The sequence below is a fragment of the Pangasianodon hypophthalmus genome, chromosome 12 (assembly GCF_027358585.1).
Source record: "Pangasianodon hypophthalmus isolate fPanHyp1 chromosome 12, fPanHyp1.pri, whole genome shotgun sequence".
In the NCBI taxonomy this organism is placed as follows: Eukaryota; Metazoa; Chordata; class Actinopteri; order Siluriformes; family Pangasiidae; genus Pangasianodon; species Pangasianodon hypophthalmus.
This window is the reverse complement of record NC_069721.1, coordinates 6,018,285-6,038,540: the sequence shown is the minus strand read 5'-3', so window position 1 is coordinate 6,038,540 and position 20,256 is coordinate 6,018,285. Positions and strand designations below refer to the sequence as shown.

Here is a 20,256-nt window from a genome sequence, read left to right as displayed (position 1 = left end):
AAGTGATCACTGGTTATATGCATTTATATTTATATGGAAAAATACACATAAACAAAGATGACACAGCAACATTTCCAGTGCTTAAAATGTAATGTTTCAGTACATGCTAATTCATAGAGCCATATAAAACCAAAAAATAAAATAAAAATAATAAATAAAAGATTGATGCTTCACCTTTTTTATGGCCAATTTTTAATATTGTGTTTATGTGTGAGATAGATCTAGATAATAGGTTGTGGCTCTATGTTGTATAGATGCTTGTGTGAGCAGTAAATTTGTGTGAGAACATTCGTGAGCACTCTATTTATGCAATATGACATATCCAGTCTTGAAAGTTTAGTCTTTTAATAATATTTAAATAGACTTATAGGAATATGTAAATTACCTGTTGTTCAGTGGCACATGTGAAATACATAAATGCCCCATTAAAATAAATTGAGGCAGCAATCAAAAATCCATTTTAGTGGCAATAATATGAAAATTTTATTTAGAATTTTATTTATTTAAAACATTATTTTTTTGAAAGTAGCTTTAAAAAAAGATATTAGGATGCTTCAGTCAGGTGTAATAAGGTGTAAGTGCAATTAAGACTGGAGCTAATGTAACAGAGTTATTATTATTATTATTATTATTATTATTATTATTATTATTATTATTATTATTGTTTAGAGTGAATTCCCGGTATGCTTTACTTAAATCCTGTGTGTCGTCTTCCGGTGTGTGTCAGTTGATATTTCACCAGTTTTTGCAATCTGTTTTACTCAACAGGGACAATGGGCTGAACATAACCTGAATGTGACGACCTTCTGTGCGCGAGCTTCACCTTACCGACTTGTTTCCGGTTTGAACGTTCACCTTCATTAACAAACTGCAAACTATTTTGTTGTACATCATCATTTCGGTGGTCACACTCGCTGCCTGAGGTCCTGCGCTTTCTGTTTCTCTTTCCTCAGAATTCTTCGGTAGGAATTTCTCCGGTGTGAATCTCACACACAGGTGAACACACCCTAGCGGTGTATGGTTTTGCGTCATAGTTGTATCTGGTTCTGTGTTGTATGTCCAGAAAGTGAAATTTCGACTCGTATAACTTTCCTTACATTGCACATCTCACTTTTTGCCTATAAATACTAAGTATTAACAGTGCACAAGATGGTAATAGTAAAGTGGAGAGCACTTCCCACTCTGATTAGGAGTAACAGTCTGCTGTACAGGAAAGTAGAGTGTGTAAACTGGGAATACAATGTTTCTACGTTTGGTGCACCTTTGTGTCATTTTGACTCTGTGCAGTGTGAGCTCTGGCTTCAGCTGCCGATGGATCAATCTTAGATTCAAGCAGCACCATGCGACATGTTTAGCACTGCTTAGAGAAATGGTGAGGCTTGTCTATCTATCTATCTATCTATCTATCTATCTATTTGTCTATCTATGTTTGTGGAAAATGTAACATTGGAATACTCTTGTTTTTGTTCCTACAGGGAGAGGAAATCAGCGTCAATGCCTCCATCCCGGATAACTGGCATCATTGGTTCTTTAACCAAAGCTATTCTCAGGTTAATATATTAATAATGGTGTTCACATACAGAGATTGTTGTTCTGATTCTGTAATCTTGTTGGTACTCTTCTGTCATCTTCATCTCTATCCTTCTTCCTCAGCCAGAGAAACAGATCTGGTTCATCGTTCAGACTCTGGATGAGGTCTCTCGTTTATTGGAAGATTCAGACTCTGTCTCCTGGAACAAGGACAAGCTGGAAACTTTCTTACATATGCTGGATCTGCAGGCCAACGGACTACGCTCATGTGTGAGTGCTCCTTTTCTCAATGCGTTCTCTAAAGGTATCAATCAGGTGTGGAATGAATATTGTAAAATAAAGTAGTGCTGTGGTTTACAGCCTGACGTTTGCTAAAATTAAAAAGAGTGATCCAAGTATAATGTACTTCTTTCTATAACCCTGGATTTCTTTTAAACACAGCTTCAGCACAAAATGAAAAAGAACAAAAGATTGCCCTTATACTTCAAACAACTAAGAGATCTCACCAAGAACGACAAGGTCAGCAATTATATGAACTTCCCTTATTCACACACACTGTGACATAGGCAGAAAGATGTTTAATGTAAAGGTGAATTGATGTAGCTCTGATTGTAAAATATTGGGATTTAACTTTACAGCAGGAGAAGAATGAGGCATGGGAGTGGATCAGAAAAGAGCTGCTTCAACTCTTCGGGCTGTTGGACTTTTTCCCTGCTGTCTCTGTGAATCGTGCTGAAAATGACAACTAATAATCAGTTGAAATCTTGCAGTGGTGACCAGTAGATTGTGAGTTCAAATCGCAGAACCACCATAGAAAAGCTGTTGGCTGTTGTGAAAGACTCTTAAATACTTCAAGTTATATTAATTATTCAGTTTTGCTCTATTCATAGTACGCAAAATTAGCAGTGTATTTCTGTTTCATCCCACATTTTCAACTGTTACATGATGTTTACTCATGGTATTTATTTAATTTTAATGAAATCTGTTATTTAAAAATGTATCTGTCTGTTAAATGATAAAACTGTGATTATGGCTTAACTTTTTTGGGATTTATATTTTTTAAAAGTATGTATGTATTGTATGTATGTATGTATGTTTTTATTTATTATTTGTTTTTATATTATGTATGTCGTTATTCATGCATTATGCAGCTGGACTGTGAAAATTTTTGAAATTTTTGAAGATGTTACAATTACACCGCTAGCAAATACCTCATAATAAAAATTATCTTTAAAACCAAAATGCCTGAGTCTTCTAAGTGTTATTCATTAATTACTAAATCCTGGACTTTATAATGATGCAGTTTAAAGTAGATGTCCATAATAGCTTTATCTTCATAGTGACGTTCCCCAAAACACAAGAAACAACTAAGGAAGGTTTACATTAAAGATCATGATGCCAGGCCTGATGGAACTGTTAATAAAATGCAGAGGACTAACTAAGCTCAGTCTTATTGCTACAAACGTTATGCTGACTTAGTAGACCATTTATGAACATTACAGTGCAATTGCTGTACAAAGCATGATATTTGCACCATAATGGTATTCTGCAGTGTATGTGTGTGTATCTGAAGTTATAGACTCTTGAGTTTGGCAGATATTTGATTTAATCAAGCCATTTCATAAAGGATATAATGACTCAGTTAAACTGGCACATGGTACTACATCTAGATTTCTGATGAGATGTGGAATTAGACAGGGTTGTCCAATAATTCTCCTCTTGTTTTAACTTATTACACAAATAATTCCTTTGCACCTTAAAAAGGAAGAATTTCAAGGTATATTAGTGTTTGGTAGAAAGCATAATTCTTAAAAAATTATTTCAGTTTGCTAATGATACAACAATATTTTTACACAATAAAAAAGATTCTAAAAGCAACTGAATGCAAAAAATAATTCTCCTGAGTATTTGAATTAAACATGGATGTAAAGAAATCTGTCTTGTTAAGCAATGCCAAACATAGAAAGTTAATTTTCCTATGGAGCACACAGTTACATATTTGGGTGCAGTCGCATAATGAAAATGAACAAAAATGAAACTATCTAAACTTTAATCCTATAACTAACAGAAAAGGAAAATGCGTAATATGTGGCTTTAGAGAGATATATCTTTAAATGGGAGGATTTTATTAAAATTATTTTATTATAAAGCTGAAGGAATATCTAACTGTATGCTTATGTCTTGAAATGCTTCCAGACATATAGTCAATTTGTTGAATTTCTTGTTCATTTCATGTGGAAGAATAAATGATATTATTTGAATATTGAATTACTTAAAATATCACATATAAATTAAAATTTTTAATTAATTTGATCAAAGAAAAAGAGTATCTAGAATATATTCCCAAAACATGTGTTTAATTTAGTGGGTGGAGTAGAATTTTTTTTTCTTAAATGCGACTATCGCATTAAGCATCTAGCAATAAAACTGTGTACCTTCCATAAGTAAGTTCTTCTAGCATGGAAATTAGCACACAAACATATTTTGTGTTAATCCGTACATAGGGTCTTTTTTTTATTAGGAACAACAGGATTATTCAAAATTAAAAGAAAAAAAAACCCTTTAAAAGATTAATAATGACATTATTTTAGTTAAACAGATTTTGAAGACAGAAGGTTACTTACTGACATACAGTGCATTTCTTGTTAAATTTGGTTTACAAATCCCACCCAAAGAGTGCTGTGGTTTTGATGCTATACCTGGGAAAGCTTTACAGCTCTTCAGAAACTGCATAAATGATAGGTTTAACCACAACATTAACTTTTGGAAAATGAAATAGACTTATGGGAAGTTAACATCACAATTTGAAAAATTTAGATAAGGAAAACCTTGATTAATCTAAAATGCTTCATGTAAATCTTTTTAATTATAAGACTCCAAAATAAGAATAAGATATAGACAATTTGTGACAAATATTACATGAATAATAAAGTGGAAGAAGTTTCTTTCAGAACTTCACATATATCCTGTAAAATGTCTGTTAGAAAAAAATAAATGGAATTTGATGTATTGTATTGTTGTAGTGTCTATAAACTTGGAAAAAGACAGTTAATCAGTTGTTCTTTAAATGTATTTATGTGACAGTGTTTTGGATTGATACTGAACATTTCAGAAAGACCAAAAACTGGAAAAACATTACATCTGAAGAGTTGTGATATTATTTTTTTTATTTTACTAACACTGATGTGGAAAAAGACACTGCTTTCTCATTACTGTGGTGTTACTGTTTGTTGGACATTTTCATATTCTTAAAAGAAAATGGATGGACTTGAAACTTTGAATTATTTAAAGTGGAGCTGAATGAATATGGCACTGCAGTTAAAACTATAAAGAACAGAAAAGTTCTTAAAATGTAGTATTTTTGTCAAAGTCAATATTTGTTGATTATTTTCTCTGATGTTTTTTTTATTGTCTGTTTCTATACCGCTGGAACTATGAGATTGTTTATAACTGAAGTTTTTATTGAACAAAAGTGCATAAAGCTAGAATTCAGCATGAAAAATCTTTTAGCACACGTCAAACAGGACTCCAAAAATGTGCTAATTTGCAAACATCTATGCGCGAGCTTCACCTTACCGAGTTGTTTCCGGTTTGGACGTTCACCTTCATTAACAAACTGCAAACTACTTTGTTGTACATCATCATTTCGTTGGTGTTTCACACTCGCTGTCTGAGATCCTGCGCTTTCTGTTTCTCTTTCCTCAGAAAGAGAACTAATAATCCTTCTTCGGTAGGAATTTCCTCCAATCTCCGGTGTGAATCTCACACACAGGTGAACACACCCTAGCGGTGTATGGTTTTGCGTAATTACAACTGTATTTGGTTTTGTGTTGTATGTCCAGAAAGTGAAATTTCGACTCGTATAACTTTCCTTACAGGGTGCATCTCACTTGTTGCCTATAAATACTAAGTATTAACAGTGCACAAGATGGTGATAGTAAAGTGGAGAGCACTTCCCACTCTGATTAGGAGTAACAGTCTGCTGTACAGGAAAGTAGAGTGTGTAAACTGGGAATACAATGTTTCTACGTTTAGTGCACCTTTGTGTCATTTTGACTCTGTGCAGTGTGAGCTCTGGCTTCAGCTGCCGATGGATCAATCTTAGATTCAAGCAGCACCATGCGACATGTTTAGCACTGCTTAGAGAAATGGTGAGGCTTGTTTATCTATCTATCTATCTATCTATCTATCTATCTATTCATTATTTCATTATCTAATATATCAGTGAACTATGTTTGTGGAAAATGTAATATTGGAATACTCTTGTTTTTGTTCCTACAGGGAGAGGAAATCAGCGTCAATGCCTCCATCCCGGATAACTGGCATCACTGGTTCTTTAACCAAAGCTATTCTCAGGTTAATATATTAATGATGGTGTTCACATACAGAGATTGTTGTTCTGATTCTGTAATCTTGTGTGTACTCTTCATTCATCTTCATCTCTATCCTTCACCCTCAGCCAGAGAAACAGATCTGGTTCATCATTCAGACTCTGGATGAGGTCTCTCGTTTATTGGAAGATTCAGACTCTGTCTCCTGGAACAAGGACAAGCTGGAAACTTTCTTACATATGCTGGATCTGCAGGCCAACGGACTACGCTCATGTGTGAGTGCTCCTTTTCTCAATGCGTTCTCTAAAGGTATCAGTCAGGTGTGGAATGAATATTATACAGTAAAGTAGTGCTGTGGTTTACAGCCTGACGTTTGCTAAAATTAAAAAGAGTGATCCAAGTATAATGTACTTCTTTCTATAACCCTAGATTTCTTTTAAACACAGCTTGAGCACAAAATGAAAAAGAACAAAAGATTGCCCTTATACTTCAAACAACTAAGAGATTTCACCAAGAACGACAAGGTCAGCAATTTCATCAACTTCCCTTATTCACACACACTGTGACATAGGCAGAAAGATGTTTAATGTAAAGGTGACTTGGTGTAGCTCTGATTGTAAAATATTGGGATTTAACTTTACAGCAGGAGAAGAATGAGGCATGGGAGTGGATCAGAAAAGAGCTGCTTCAACTCTTCGGGCTGTTGGACTTTTTCCCTGCTGTCTCTGTGAATCGTCCTGAAAATGACAACTAATAATCAGTTGAAATCTTGCAGTGGTGACCAGTAGATTGTGAGTTCACATCCCAGAACCACCATAGAAAAGCTGTTGGCTGTTGTGAAAGACAACTTCAAGTTATATTAATTATTCAGTTTTGCTCTATTCATAGTATGCAAAATTAGCAGTGTATTTCTGTTTCATCCCACATTTTCAACTGTTACATGATGTTTACTCATGGTATTTATTTAATTTTAATGAAATCTGTTATTTAAAAATGTATCTGTCTGTTAAATGATAAAACTGTGATTATGGCTTAACTTTTTTGGGATTTATATTTTTAAAAAGTATTTATGTATGTATGTATGTATGTATTTATTATTTGTATTTATATTATGTATGTCGTTATTCATGCATTATGCAGCTGGACTGTGAAAATTTTTGAAATTTTTGAAGATGTTACAATTACACCGCTAGCAAATACCTCATAATAAAAATTATCTTTAAAACCAAAATGCCTGAGTCTTCTAAGTGTTATTCATTAATTACTAAATCCTGGACTTTATAATGATGCAGTTTAAAGTAGATGTCCATAATAGCTTTATCTTCATAGTGACGTTCCCCAAAACACAAGAAACAACTAAGGAAGGTTTACATTAAAGACCATGATGCCAGGCCTGATGGAACTGTTAATAAAATGCAGAGGACTAACTAAGCTCAGTCTTATTGCTACAAACGTTATGCTGACTTAGTAGACCATTTATGAACATTACAGTGCAATTGCTGTACAAAGCATGATATTTGCACCATAATGGTATTCTGCAGTGTATGTGTGTGTATCTGAAGTTATAGACTCTTGAGTTTGGCAGATATTTGATTTAATCAAGCCATTTCATAAAGGATATAATGACTCAGTTAAACTGGCACATGGTACTACATCTAGATTTCTGATGAGATGTGGAATTAGATCGGGTTGTCCAATAATTCTCCTCTTGTTTTAACTTATTACACAAATAATTCCTTTGCACCTTAAAAAGGAAGAATTTCAAGGTATATTAGTGTTTGGTAGAAAGCATAATTCTTAAAAAATTATTTCAGTTTGCTAATGATACAACAATATTTTTACACAATAAAAAAGATTCTAAAAGCAACTGAATGCAAAAAATAATTCTCCTGAGTATCTGAATTAAACATGGATGTAAAGAAATCTGTCTTGTTAAGCAATGCCAAACATGTAAAGTTAATTTTCCTATTGAGCACACAGTTACAAATTTGGGTGCAGTCACATAATGAAAATGAACAAAAATGAAACTATCTAAACTTTAATCTTATAACTGACAGAAAAGGAAAATGCTTAATATGTGGCTTTAGAGAGATATATCTTTAAATGGGAGGATTTTATTAAAATTATTTTATTATAAAGCTGAAGGAATATCTAACTGTATGCTTATGTCTTGAAATGCTTCCAAACATATAGTCAATTTGTTGAATTTCATGTGGAAGAATAAATGATATTATTTGAATATTGAATTACTTAAAATATCACATTTAAAGTAAAATGTTTAATTAATTTGATCAAAGAAAAAGAGTATCTAGAATATATTCCCAAAACATGTGTTTAATTTAGTGGGTGGAGTAGAATTTTTTTTTCTTAAATGCGACTATCGCATTAAGCATCTAGCAATAAAACTGTGTACCTTCCATAAGTAAGTTCTTCTAGCATGGAAATTAGCACACAAACATATTTTTGTCCGTACATAGGGTCTTTTTTTATTAGGAACAACAGGATTATTCGAAATTAAAAGAAAAAAAAATCCCTTTAAAAGATTAAGTTTTAGTCAACAGATTTATTTTAGTTAAACAGATTTTGAAGACAGAAGGTTACTTAGTTTACCATTATTTGGTTTACCAATCCCACCCAAAGAGTGCTGTGGTTTTGATGCTATGGGAAGTTAACATCACAATTAAAAAATTTTGTTAAGGAAAACCTTGGTTAATGTAACATGCTTCATGTAAATCTTTTTAATCAGAAGATGGTGAAATAAGAAGAAAATATAGACAATTGTGACAAATATTAAATTAGTAATAAAGACGAAAATGTTTCTCACAAAATTTCACATATATCCTGTTAAATATGTATTAGAAAAAAATTAATGGGATTATTTGTATTGTATTGTAGCGTCAGTAAACTTGCAAAAAACAGTTAATCAGTTATTCTTTAAATGTATCTATGTGAAAGTGTATTGGATTGATACTGAACATTTCAAAAAGACCAAATCTGGACAAACAATCTGCAAGATTGATACATTATTGTTTATTTTATTTTATGGCACCACAATTGAAACTAAAAAGAATAGAAAAGCTCTTAAAATATGAAATATTCATCTCTCTCTCTCTCTCTCTCTCTCTCTCTCTATATATATATATATATATATATATATATATACGCAAACACACACACACACACACACACACACACACACACATATATATATATATATATATATATATATATATATATATATATATATAGATAGATAGATAGATAGATAGATAGATAAATGTGTGTGTGTGTGTGTGTGTGTGTGTGTGTGTATTTTACCGCTGGAATCTTCCCTTTTATGTTTATTTTGATACTGTACTTTGTACTTTGTACCTTATACTTTGATTCTCTCACTGAATTAAAAAATGATTGAACATTATGAGGTTGTTTTAATTTGAGTTTTTAACTGATGAAAACTGCATAAAGCTGGACTTGATCTTGAAAAATCTTTTAACACATGTCAAACAGGACTCCAACAATGTGTTAATTATTGAATATTTGCAAACATCTATGCGCAAGCTTCACCTTACCGACTTGTTTCCAGTTTGAACGTTCACCTTCATTAACAAACTGCAAACTATTTTGTTGTACATCATCATTTCGGTGATGTTTCACACTCGCTGCCTGAGGTCCTGCGCTTTCTGTTTCTCTTTCCTCAGAATTCTTCGGTAGGAATTTCCTCCAGTCTCCGGTGTGAATCTCACACACAGGTAAACACACCCTAGCAGTGTATGGCTTTGCGTAATTACAACTGTATTTGGTTTTGTGTTGTATGTCCAGAAAGTGAAATTTCGACTCGTAGAACTTTCCTTACAGGGTGCATCTCACTTGTTGCCTATAAATACTAAGTATTAACAGTGCACAAGATGGTGATAGTAAAGTGGAGAGCACTTCCCACTCTGATTAGGAGTAACAGTCTGCTGTACAGGAAAGTAGAGTGTGTAAACTGGGAATACAATGTTTCTACGTTTAGTGCACCTTTGTGTCATTTTGACTCTGTGCAGTGTGAGCTCTGGCTTCAGCTGCCGATGGATCAATCTTAGATTCAAGCAGCACCATGCGACATGTTTAGCACTGCTTAGAGAAATGGTGAGGCTTGTTTATCTATCTATCTATCTATCTATCTATCTATTCATTATTTCATTATCTACTATATCAGTGCACTATGTTTGTGGAAAATGTAACATTGGAATACTCTTGTTTTTGTTCCTACAGGGAGAGGAAATCAGCGTCAATGCCTCCATCCCGGATAACTGGCATCACTGGTTCTTTAACCAAAGCTATTCTCAGGTTAATATATTAATGATGGTGTTCACATACAGAGATTGTTGTTCTGATTCTGTAATCTTGTGTGTACTCTTCATTCATCTTCATCTCTATCCTTCACCCTCAGCCAGAGAAACAGATCTGGTTCATCATTCAGACTCTGAATGAGGTCTCTCGTTTATTGGAAGATTCAGACTCTGTCTCCTGGAACAAGGACAAGCTGGAAACTTTCTTACATATGCTGGATCTGCAGGCCAACGGACTACGCTCCTGTGTGAGTGCTCCTTTTCTCAATGCGTTCTCTAAAGGTATCAATCAGGTGTGGAATCAATATTGTACAGTGAAGTAGTGCTGTGGTTTATAGCCTGATGTTTGCTAAAAAAGAATGTATAATGTACTGCATTCTATAACCCTGGATTTCTTTTAAACACAGCTTGAGCACAAAATGAAAAAGAACAAAAGATTGCCCTTATACTTCAAACAACTAAGAGATTTCACCAAGAACGACAAGGTCAGCAATTATATCAACTTCCCTTATTTACACACACTGTGACAGAGGCAGAAAGATGTTTAATGTAAAGGTGACTTGGTGTAGCTCTGATTGTAAAATATTGGGATTTAACTTTACAGCAGGAGAAGAACGAGGCATGGGAGTGGATCAGAAAAGAGCTGCTTCAACTGTTTGGGCTGTTGGACTTTTTCCCTGCTGTCTCTGTGAATCATGCTGAAAATGACAACTAATAATCAGTTGAAATCTTGCAGTGGTGACCAGTAGGTTGTGAGTTCAAATCCCAGAAGTGCCATAGAAAAGCTGTTGTCTGTTGTATTAAATATTCAGTTTTGCTCTATTCATAGTACACAAATTTAGCAGTGTATTTCTGTTTCATCCCACATTTTCAACTGTTACATGATGTTTACTCATGGTATTTATTTAATTTTAATGAAATCTGTTATTTAAAAATGTATGTGTCTGTTAAATGATAAAGCTTTGATTATGTCTTAACTTTTATGGGATATATATGTTTAAAAAGTATGTATGTATGTATGTATGTATGTATGTATGTATGTGTTTATTTATTTATTTATTTATTCATTTATTATTTGTATTTATATTATGTATGTCTTTATTCATGCATTATGCAGCTGGACTGTGAAAATTTTGAAAATGTTTTGAATAAGAAATATATGAAATTTTTTCAAGATGTTACAGTTATACTGCTAGTGAATGCCTCATAATAAAAATTATCTTTTAAACCAAAATGCCTTATTCATATAAGTGTTGTTCATTTTTTATTAAATATTGGAGTTTATAATGATGGAGTAGAAAGTAGATGTCCATAATAACTTTATCTTCATAGTGACGTTCCCCAAAACACAAGAAACAACTAAGGAAGTTCTACATTAAAGACCATGATGCCAGGCCTGATGGAACTGTTAATAAAATGCAGAGGACTAACTAAGCTCAGTCTTATTGCTACAAACATTATGCTGACTGAGTTGACCATTTATGAACATTATAGTGCAATTGCTGTACAAAACATGATATTTTCACCATAATGGTAATCTGCAGTGTATGTGTGTGTATCTGAAGTTATAGACTCTCGAGTTTGGCAGATATTTGATTAAATCAAACAATTTCATAAAGGATATAATGACTCAGTTAAACTGGCACATGGTACTACACCTAGATTTCTGATGAGATGTGGAATTAGACAGGGTTGTCCAATAATTCTCCTCTTGTTTTAACTTATTACACAAATTATGCCTTTGCACCTTAAACAGGAAGAATTTCAAGGTATATTAGTGTTTGGTAGAAAGCATAATTCTTAAAAAATTATTTCAGTTTGCCAATGATACAACAATATGTTTACACAATAAAAAAGATTCTAGAGGCAACTGAATGCAAAAAATATTAAATAATAATTCTCTCTTGTTAAACAATGCCAAACATAGAAAATTAATATTCCTATGGAGCACACAGTTACATATTTGGCTGCAGTCACATAATAAAAATGAAACTATCTAAACTTTAATCCTATAACCGACAGAAAAGGAAAATGCTTAACATGTGGCTAGTAAGAGATACATCGTTAAATCGGAGGATTTTATTATCTAAAGCTGAAGGAATATCTAAATGTATGCTTATGTCTTGACATGCTTCCAAACATATAGTCAATTTGTTAAACTTCTCTTTCATTTCAGGTGGAAGAATAGATTATACTATTTGAATATTGAATTAAAGTAAAATGCTTAAATAATTTGATCAAAGAAAAAGAGCATCTAGAATATATTCCCAAAACATTTGTTTAATTTAGTGGGTGGTTTTTCTTAAATGCGACTATGGCATTAACCATCTAGCAATAAAACTGTGTACCTCCCATAAGTAAATTCTTCTAGCATGGAAATTAGCACACAAATATATTTTTTTCTGTACATAGGGAAGGTTACTTACTGACATACAGTGCATTTCTTGTTAAATTTCGTTTAACCAATCCCACCCAAAGAGTGCTGTGGTTTTGATGCTATACCTGGGAAAGCTTTACAGCTCTTCAGAAACTGCATAAATGATGTGGTTAAACCTAAACATTAACTTTTGGAAAATGAAATAGACTTATGGGAAGTTAACATCACAATTTGAAAAATTTAGATAAGGAAAACCTTGATTAATCTAAAATGCTTCATGTAAATCTTTAATTGTAAGACTCCGAAATAAGAAAAAGATGTAATATTTATCACAAATTGTCTATCAATAATAAAGCAGAAGTTTCTTTCAAAACTTGACACATATCCTGTAAAATGTCTGTTAGAAAAAAATAAATGGGATTTAATATACTGTACTGTTGTAGTGTCTGTAAACTTGCAAAAAGACAGTTAATCAGTTATTCTTTAATTGCATTTATGTGAAAGCGTTTTGGAATGATTTTGAAATGTTCGCCAAGACCAAAAACTGGACAAAATACATCTGCAGGATCGTGACATTATTTTTAAAAAATTTATTAAGACTGATGTGGAAAAAGACACGGGAGTAATCAAGGAGCCCCACAGTGAGTGGAGCAGCCCACTGGCTTTGGTGGCCAAGGCCGATGGGACTGTTTGGTTTTGTATGGCCTTTAGAAAAGTCACCGTGGTGTCCAAGTTTGACACATACCCAACGCCTCGCATTGACAAGCTGGTCGATCAGTTAGTCGTGGCTCGCTTTAATTCGAGGGATATTGGCAGAGATACTGGTGCGGGGGTAGTCGGTAGCAGGCCGGATGGCTCCCCGGCCTGAGTCGGGTGGTGGGGGTATGTGGAAACGGGTGTGATCGAGCGTCGGTTTGTGAATGGAGGGCAGAGCCGGAGAAGGTGAGTGGTAAGGAATGCACACCTGCGGGGAATTCTACTAACGAGTGTTGTGTTGCAGTGACCTGGGACAAGGATAAAAAGGAGAGAGACAAGCGCCTTGAGAGAGAGATATCCAGCACAGAGCCACTTGCGTGCGTGCGTGTGTGTGCGCGCGCAAACAAAATAAGCCGCTGAAAGCGAAAGTTAAAAATTGGAGAATAAAACGCCTCTGAGTTGTTCCCAAGCCTGCCTCCTGCTTCCTTATTCCTGCCCGAACCTGTAAGGTTGCTACAGGTGCATAATGTGACACTTCCATTTCCTCTGGGTTGTCCATCAACGGCACAAATCTTAAGTGGATAATGTAGGGGTTCTGTGGGTATGATGAGCTTCATGACGGTATTGTGATCCATGAAATTTCCTGCTGCTCCAGAGTCGATCAGCACTGAGAGGTCAGAGACACGATCTGAGTGTTTCATCTGTACACTTGGCGTTAATGATTAGTGAGAGAAAAACTAAGATGGTCTCACCGAGGGAGTACATGAAGAAGTCGAGGTCCTCTCAGCAGACTGGGTTGGACCGGGGTTTTTTCACAGACAGGGTACTGTGCTACAAATTGATTGGCATGACTGCAATAGAAACACAGCATTTCCCTTCTTCATTTGTCACGTTCAGCGTTGCTTTGTCAGGTCTGCCCTAGCTGCATGGGTTCAGAGCGTACAATTACCAGTGTGGGACTCACCGTCCTCTTATGCAGTTGGAGGATGCAGATGAGATGTTCCAGATGAACGGCTAGATCAATCAGGGAATCAAGAGGCATTTTGACATCATGGCAGGCCAGTTCAGTGAGCACTTCCTGATTGAGACCCTGGCGGAAAGCATCTGCTTCCTGCAGCAAGAGTGCGGGACTCCAGTACCTGTTCAAGAGCATTTCTCCTCCCTTGTGTTACCATCAAGAGTCGCTCACCAATTTTCTTGCCTTCGGGGGTGTGATTGACAACTTTTTGGAACATTTCCATGAAGCGATCCTATGACAATAACAGTTTCCCTCCTTGACACCCTCTTGGCCAGGGAAGTACAGTGAGCACTGTAGCAGAAAGCTTTTGCACTGGGACGTTTCTCCTGCGTACTCATCACGGCGATAGATAAGCCAGCATGTTTAATTTCTCATCTAGCTCCACCAGATGTTGTTGGTGTTCTCCTACCAGCTGTCCCTGAGCTGCCATGATGTTGTGCCAGTTTGACTCTCCTGCCGCATCCATGGTGATGGTGAAGTAGTATGTCATGCAATAGAGTTGGATGAAAATGCAGTTTAGAATTTATTATCAAACGTGAAGCAAAATTCATAAACAGGAACTGGCAAAAGGTCAGGAAATCCGCAAACAACAATTCAGTGGCAAAATCCAAGCATGTAAAAACCAGGAAACAAGACAAGATCAAAACTAGAATATCAGACTCAGACTCAGACTCAGACTCAGACTCAGACTGCTTGGTAGGTTCAGGTAAGTGTAGACTGAGTGTTACTTCACAATAAAGCAAAGTTCAGAGTCCATTTATATAGGCAGTGTGTGTAATTGGAAGCAGGTGCACATGATTAGTATTCAGGTGAGAGTGTATGTGCTGGTGGAGTGAGGTGCTGGGGATTGTAGTCTGTGGCGGCCTTGTTATAAGGCTGCAGTGTGTTCTGGGAAGTGGAGTTTGTGGTGGATTCCAGCCCTGGCATGAAATATATGTGAAGAATGTTTTACTTTCAGAAATTGGGGTCAAAATTAATCAATTATCCTTTGCTGGATAATTGATAAAAAATGTGATTTAAGGAATGTATGTTTAAGGATGGGTCTGACTCTTGCTTGGAGAAATAGATAACCAATAAAAGAATATAATTGGAGAAGTAAACGGTCACATATATTTTTGTACTGGGAATGAGGGGACATAAAAAGTAAAGTGGAATCATTTCTGACAGAAGTGTCATGTTTAAGAGATCAGGGATTATAGAAATGTATTGGAAAAGAAAGGAAAAGGTCTTGAATACTTTTCTTGTTTAATGTGGTTTACCAATCCCACAAAAGAGTGCTGTTCAGAGGCATGCAATACCAGGGAAGGCTTTACAGTTCTTCAGAAACTGCATAAATGATAGGTTAAACCACAACATTAACGTTTGGAAAATGAAGTATGCTTATGGGAAGTTAACATCACAATTAAAAAGATTTTGTTAAGGAAATTCTTGGTTAATGTAACATGCTTCATGTAAATCTTTTTAATTATAAGATGGTGTAATAAGAAGAAGATATAGACAATTGTGACAAATATTAAATTAGTAATAAATGGTAAAGATTGGACAAAATTTGGAGGAGCATAGCAAAAATGGCAGTTAGATGGAAGCATTTTAAGGATGTTATTGTAACTTATGACCAGTAAGTGGCACTGTCACAAAATTTATTGTATGGCCCTAGAGCATGGTCCTAAAGATGCCTACTAAGTTGTGTCTGTGTGCAAAGTCGTTGTTGAGATACAGCCTCACTTCCTGTTTGGTGGCATCACAGTCAGATTCACTGGCACATTACAGCCCAACCATTTGGAGTAATCAAAATTGGTTTGATAACTTTTGTGAGGCTTACTCTGAATTTCGTGATGATTGGATAAAATTTGTAGAAGGAGTATCAAAAAAAAAACAAAAAACAGTTTTTTAAAAAATCCAAGATGGCAGAGACTCTAGTTAGGCAGAAATTGATGTATATAGGGTGTGTTGAACTTGTCCCGACCCAGGAAATCCAGGGATGCCTAGCTTTTAAATTTTGGGCAGATGGTTCAAAAGTTATGACCATAAACCTTCTTCCAAATTAGGGCAAAATTTGACCTGATGGTGGCACTAGATCATTGGCAGCACTTGGCCAAAATTTGGTCAAGTGCTTGGTCCCCTAATGATAAGAAAAGGTAGAATAACAATAGGGTGCGTGTACACCCTCGGTGCTTGGTCCACTAAATAACCTCATGGAGAAGCTTTTATTTAGGATGACATCAGCTAAACTGGACCAAATTTGTCAAATCCTCAAAAACATTCATCATTCAACTTCAGTAGCCTCTTTATCCTACAGAGTCCCTGACTCAGGGTGGCAGTGTATCCTGTCCCACAAACACTAGACGTTATGCAGGAATACACCCTGGATATGATGCCAGTCTATCAAATGGAACCATGCACACATACATTTGCAAGCTCTTTCACAGTTAGGGCAATTTTGAGTAGCCAATCCACCCACCAGCATGTTTTTGGGTAGTGGGTAAAAACCAGGAAATCTGGCAGAAACCCACACAAACATGAGAAGAACAAGCACTAACCTGAGCTCAGGATCAAACCAAGGATCAGTGAGGTGGAATCACTAAACACTGCAGCGCCTATAACACCCAATTCAAACTTCAATAATTAATAAAATAAGTCAGCCTACACATATTGTTCATGTTTTCTGTTGGTGGAAAATCATAGGAATTCAAAGTTTCATGCGTCCAATAAATAGCCAGAATAATATTGTACAAATAGAAATGAGCCTAATATTTAATTAATTCATTCATCTTCAGTAACCGGTTTATCCTGGTCAGGGTCACATGAATCTGTGGCCAATTTTTAAAATAGTTTTAGAGTAAAAGTGATCGCTGGTTATATGCATTTATATTTATATGAATAAATACACACAAACAAAGATGACACAGCAACAGTTCCAGTGCTTAAAATGTAATGTTTCAGTACATGCTAATTCATAGAGCCATATAAAACCAAAAAAATAAATAAATAAAAATAAATAAATAAATAAAAGATTTATGCTTCACCTTTTTTATGGCCAATTTTTAATATTGTGTTTATGTGTGAGATGGATCTAGATAATAAGTTGTGGCTCTATGTTGTATAGATGTGAAAACATTCGTGAGCACTCTATTTATGCAATATGACATATCCATTCTTGAAAGTTTAGGCTTTTAATAATATTTAAATAGACTTATAGGAATATGTAAATTACCTGTTGTTCAGTGGCACATGTGAAATACATAAATGCCCCATTAAAATAAATTGAGGCAGCAATCAAAAATCCATTTTAGTGGCAATAATATGAAAATTTTATTTAGAATTTTATTTATTTAAAGCATTATTTTTTTGAAAGTAGCTTTAAAAAAAGATATTAGGATGCTTCAGTCAGGTGTAATAAGGTGTAAGTGCAATTAAGACTGGAGCTAATGTAACAGAGTGGTTATTATTATTATTATTATTATTATTATTATTATTATTGTTATTATTATTATTATTATTATTGTTTAGAGTGAATTCCCGGTATGCTTTACTTAAATCCTGTGTGTCGTCTTCCGGTGTGTGTCAGTTGATATTTCACCAGTTTTTGCAACCTGTTTTACACAACAGGGACAATGGGCTGAACATAACCTGAATGTGACGACCTTCTGTGCGCGAGCTTCACCTTACCGACTTGTTTCCGGTTTGAACGTTCACCTTCATTAACAAACTCCAAACGATTTTGTTGTACATCATCATTTCGGTGATGTTTCACACTCGCTGCCTGAGGTCCTGCGCTTTCTGTTTCTCTTTCCTCAGAATTCTTCGGTAGGAATTTCTCCGGTGTGAATCTCACACACAGGTAAACACACCCTAGCGGTGTATGGTTTTGCGTAATTACAACTGTATTTGGTTTTGTGTTGTATGTCCAGAAAGTGAAATTTCGACTCGTAGAACTTTCCTTACATTGCACATCTCACTTTTTGCCTATAAATACTAAGTATTAACAGTGCACAAGATGGTAATAGTAAAGTGGAGAGCACTTCACACTCTGATTAGGAGTAACAGTCTGCTGTACAGGAAAGTAGAGTGTGTAAACTGGGAATACAATGTTTCTACGTTTAGTGCACCTTTGTGTCATTTTGACTCTGTGCAGTGTGAGCTCTGGCTTCAGCTGCCGATGGATCAATCTTAGATTCAAGCAGCACCATGCGACATGTTTAGCACTGCTTAGAGAAATGGTGAGGCTTGTCTATCTATCTATCTGTCTATCTATCTATCTATCTATCTATGTTTGTGGAAAATGTAATATTGGAGTACTCTTGTTTTTGTTCCTACAGGGAGAGGAAATCAGCGTCAATGCCTCCATCCCGGATAACTGGCATCACTGGTTCTTTAACCAAAGCTATTCTCAGGTTAATATATTAATGATGGTGTTCACATACAGAAATTGTTGTTCTGTTTCTGTAATCTTGTGTGTACTCTTCATTCATCTTCATCTCTATCCTTCTTCCTCAGCCAGAGAAACAGATCTGGTTCATCGTTCAGACTCTGGATGAGGTCTCTCGTTTATTGGAAGATTCAGACTCTGTCTCCTGGAACAAGGACAAGCTGGAAACTTTCTTACATATGCTGGATCTGCAGGCCAACGGACTACGCTCATGTGTGAGTGCTCCTTTTCTCAATGCGTTCTCTAAAGGTATCAATCAGGTGTGGAATGAATATTGTACAGTAAAGTAGTGCTGTGGTTTATAGCCTGACGTTTGCTAAAATTAAAAAGAGTGATCCAAGTATACTGTACTTCTTTCTATAATCCTGGATGTTTTTTAAACACAGCTTGAGCACAAAATGAAAAAGAGCAAAAGATTGCCCTTATACTTCAAACAACTAAGAGATTTCACCAAGAACGACAAGGTCAGCAATTATATCAACTTCCCTTATTCACACACACTGTGACAGAGGCAGAAAGATGTTTAATGTAAAGGTGACTTGGTGTAGCTCTGATTGTAAAATATTGTGATTTAACTTTACAGCAGGAGAAGAACGTGGCATGGGAGTGGATCAGAAAAGAGCTGCTTCAACTCTTCGGGCTGTTGGACTTTTTCCCTGCTGTCTCTGTGAATCGTGCTGAAAATGACAACTAATAATCAGTTGAAATCTTGCAGTGGTGACCAGTAGATTGTGAGTTCAAATCCCAGAACCACCATAGAAAAGCTGTTGGCTGTTGTGAAAGACTCTTAAAGGCTTCAAGTTATATTAATTATTCAGTTTTGCTCTATTCATAGTACGCAAAATTAGCAGTGTATTTCTGTTTCATCCCACATTTTCAACTGTTACATGATGTTTACTCATGGTATTTATTTAATTTTAATGAAATCTGTTATTTAAAAAAAATATCTGTCTGTTAAATGATAAAACTGTGATTATGTCTTAACTTTTTTGGGATTTATATTTTTTAAAAGTATGTATGTATGTATGTATGTATGTATTTATTATTTGTATTTATATTATGCATGTCGTTATTCATGCATTATGCAGCTGGACTGTGAACATTTTTGAAATTTTTGAAGATGTTACAATTACACCGCTAGCAAATACCTCATAATAAAAATTATCTTTAAAACCAAAATGCCTCAGTCTTCTAAGTGTTATTCATTAATTACTAAATCCTGGACTTTATAATGATGCAGTTTAAAGTAGATGTCCATAATAGCTTTATCTTCATAGTGACGTTCCCGAAAAAACACAAGAAACAACTAAGGAAGGTTTACATTAAAGATCATGATGCCAGGCCTGATGGAACTGTTATTAAAATGCAGAGGACTAACTAAGCTCAGTCTTATTGCTACAAACGTTATGCTGACTTAGTAGACCATTTATGAACATTACAGTGCAATTGCTGTACAAAGCATGATATTTGCACCATAATGGTATTCTGCAGTGTATGTGTGTGTATCTGAAGTTATAGACTCTTGAGTTTGGCAGATATTTGAT

At 35.1% G+C, this 20,256-nt stretch overlaps 2 protein-coding genes, 1 long non-coding RNA gene and 2 pseudogenes across 3 annotated transcripts; 4 read left to right on the top strand and 1 right to left on the bottom strand.

Moving 5' to 3' along the window:
* Positions 1-897: 897 nt before the first annotated feature.
* On the top strand, positions 898-2,712 carry LOC117598564 (interferon a3-like; annotated as a pseudogene).
* A 2,374-nt stretch (positions 2,713-5,086) lies between these two features.
* On the top strand, positions 5,087-6,679 carry LOC128319544 (interferon a3-like). Its single transcript, XM_053238747.1, has 7 exons — positions 5,087-5,237; positions 5,269-5,302; positions 5,597-5,681; positions 5,812-5,886; positions 5,990-6,136; positions 6,308-6,385; positions 6,505-6,679. The coding sequence occupies exons 1-7, from the start codon at positions 5,087-5,089 to the stop codon at positions 6,613-6,615; spliced, it is 681 nt and encodes a 226-aa protein (XP_053094722.1). The 3' UTR covers positions 6,616-6,679.
* Positions 6,680-9,457: 2,778 nt separating this feature from the next.
* LOC117598565 (interferon a3-like) lies at positions 9,458-11,070 on the top strand (annotated as a pseudogene).
* A 2,066-nt stretch (positions 11,071-13,136) lies between these two features.
* On the bottom strand, positions 13,137-15,409 carry LOC128319571 (uncharacterized). The gene is made up of 2 exons (XR_008303039.1): positions 14,230-15,409; positions 13,137-14,116 (listed from the first exon to the last, which is right to left on the bottom strand). It is a non-coding gene; the product is annotated as an uncharacterized LOC128319571 (long non-coding RNA).
* A 2,794-nt stretch (positions 15,410-18,203) lies between these two features.
* Positions 18,204-19,834, top strand: LOC128319610 (interferon a3-like). Its single transcript, XM_053238864.1, has 5 exons — positions 18,204-18,503; positions 18,603-18,677; positions 18,781-18,927; positions 19,099-19,176; positions 19,296-19,834. Exons 1-5 carry the CDS (start codon positions 18,372-18,374, stop codon positions 19,404-19,406), a joined length of 543 nt encoding a protein of 180 aa, XP_053094839.1. The 5' UTR covers positions 18,204-18,371; the 3' UTR covers positions 19,407-19,834.
* Positions 19,835-20,256: the final 422 nt, after the last annotated feature.

Bases quoted from the DNA above. Each gene is read 5' to 3' on its own strand.
- LOC128319544 (XM_053238747.1), top strand. From the start codon at position 5,087: ATGCGCGAGCTTCACCTTACCGAGTTGTTTCCGGTTTGGACGTTCACC. The intron at 5,303-5,596 runs GTGAACACACCC...GACTCTGTGCAG, and splicing joins GGTGTGAATCTCACACACAG to TGTGAGCTCTGGCTTCAGCT. The intron at 5,887-5,989 runs GTTAATATATTA...CTTCACCCTCAG, and splicing joins TTAACCAAAGCTATTCTCAG to CCAGAGAAACAGATCTGGTT.
- LOC128319610 (XM_053238864.1), top strand. From the start codon at position 18,372: ATGTTTCTACGTTTAGTGCACCTTTGTGTCATTTTGACTCTGTGCAGT. The intron at 18,504-18,602 runs GTGAGGCTTGTC...TTGTTCCTACAG, and splicing joins TAGCACTGCTTAGAGAAATG to GGAGAGGAAATCAGCGTCAA. The intron at 18,928-19,098 runs GTGAGTGCTCCT...TTTTAAACACAG, and splicing joins CCAACGGACTACGCTCATGT to CTTGAGCACAAAATGAAAAA.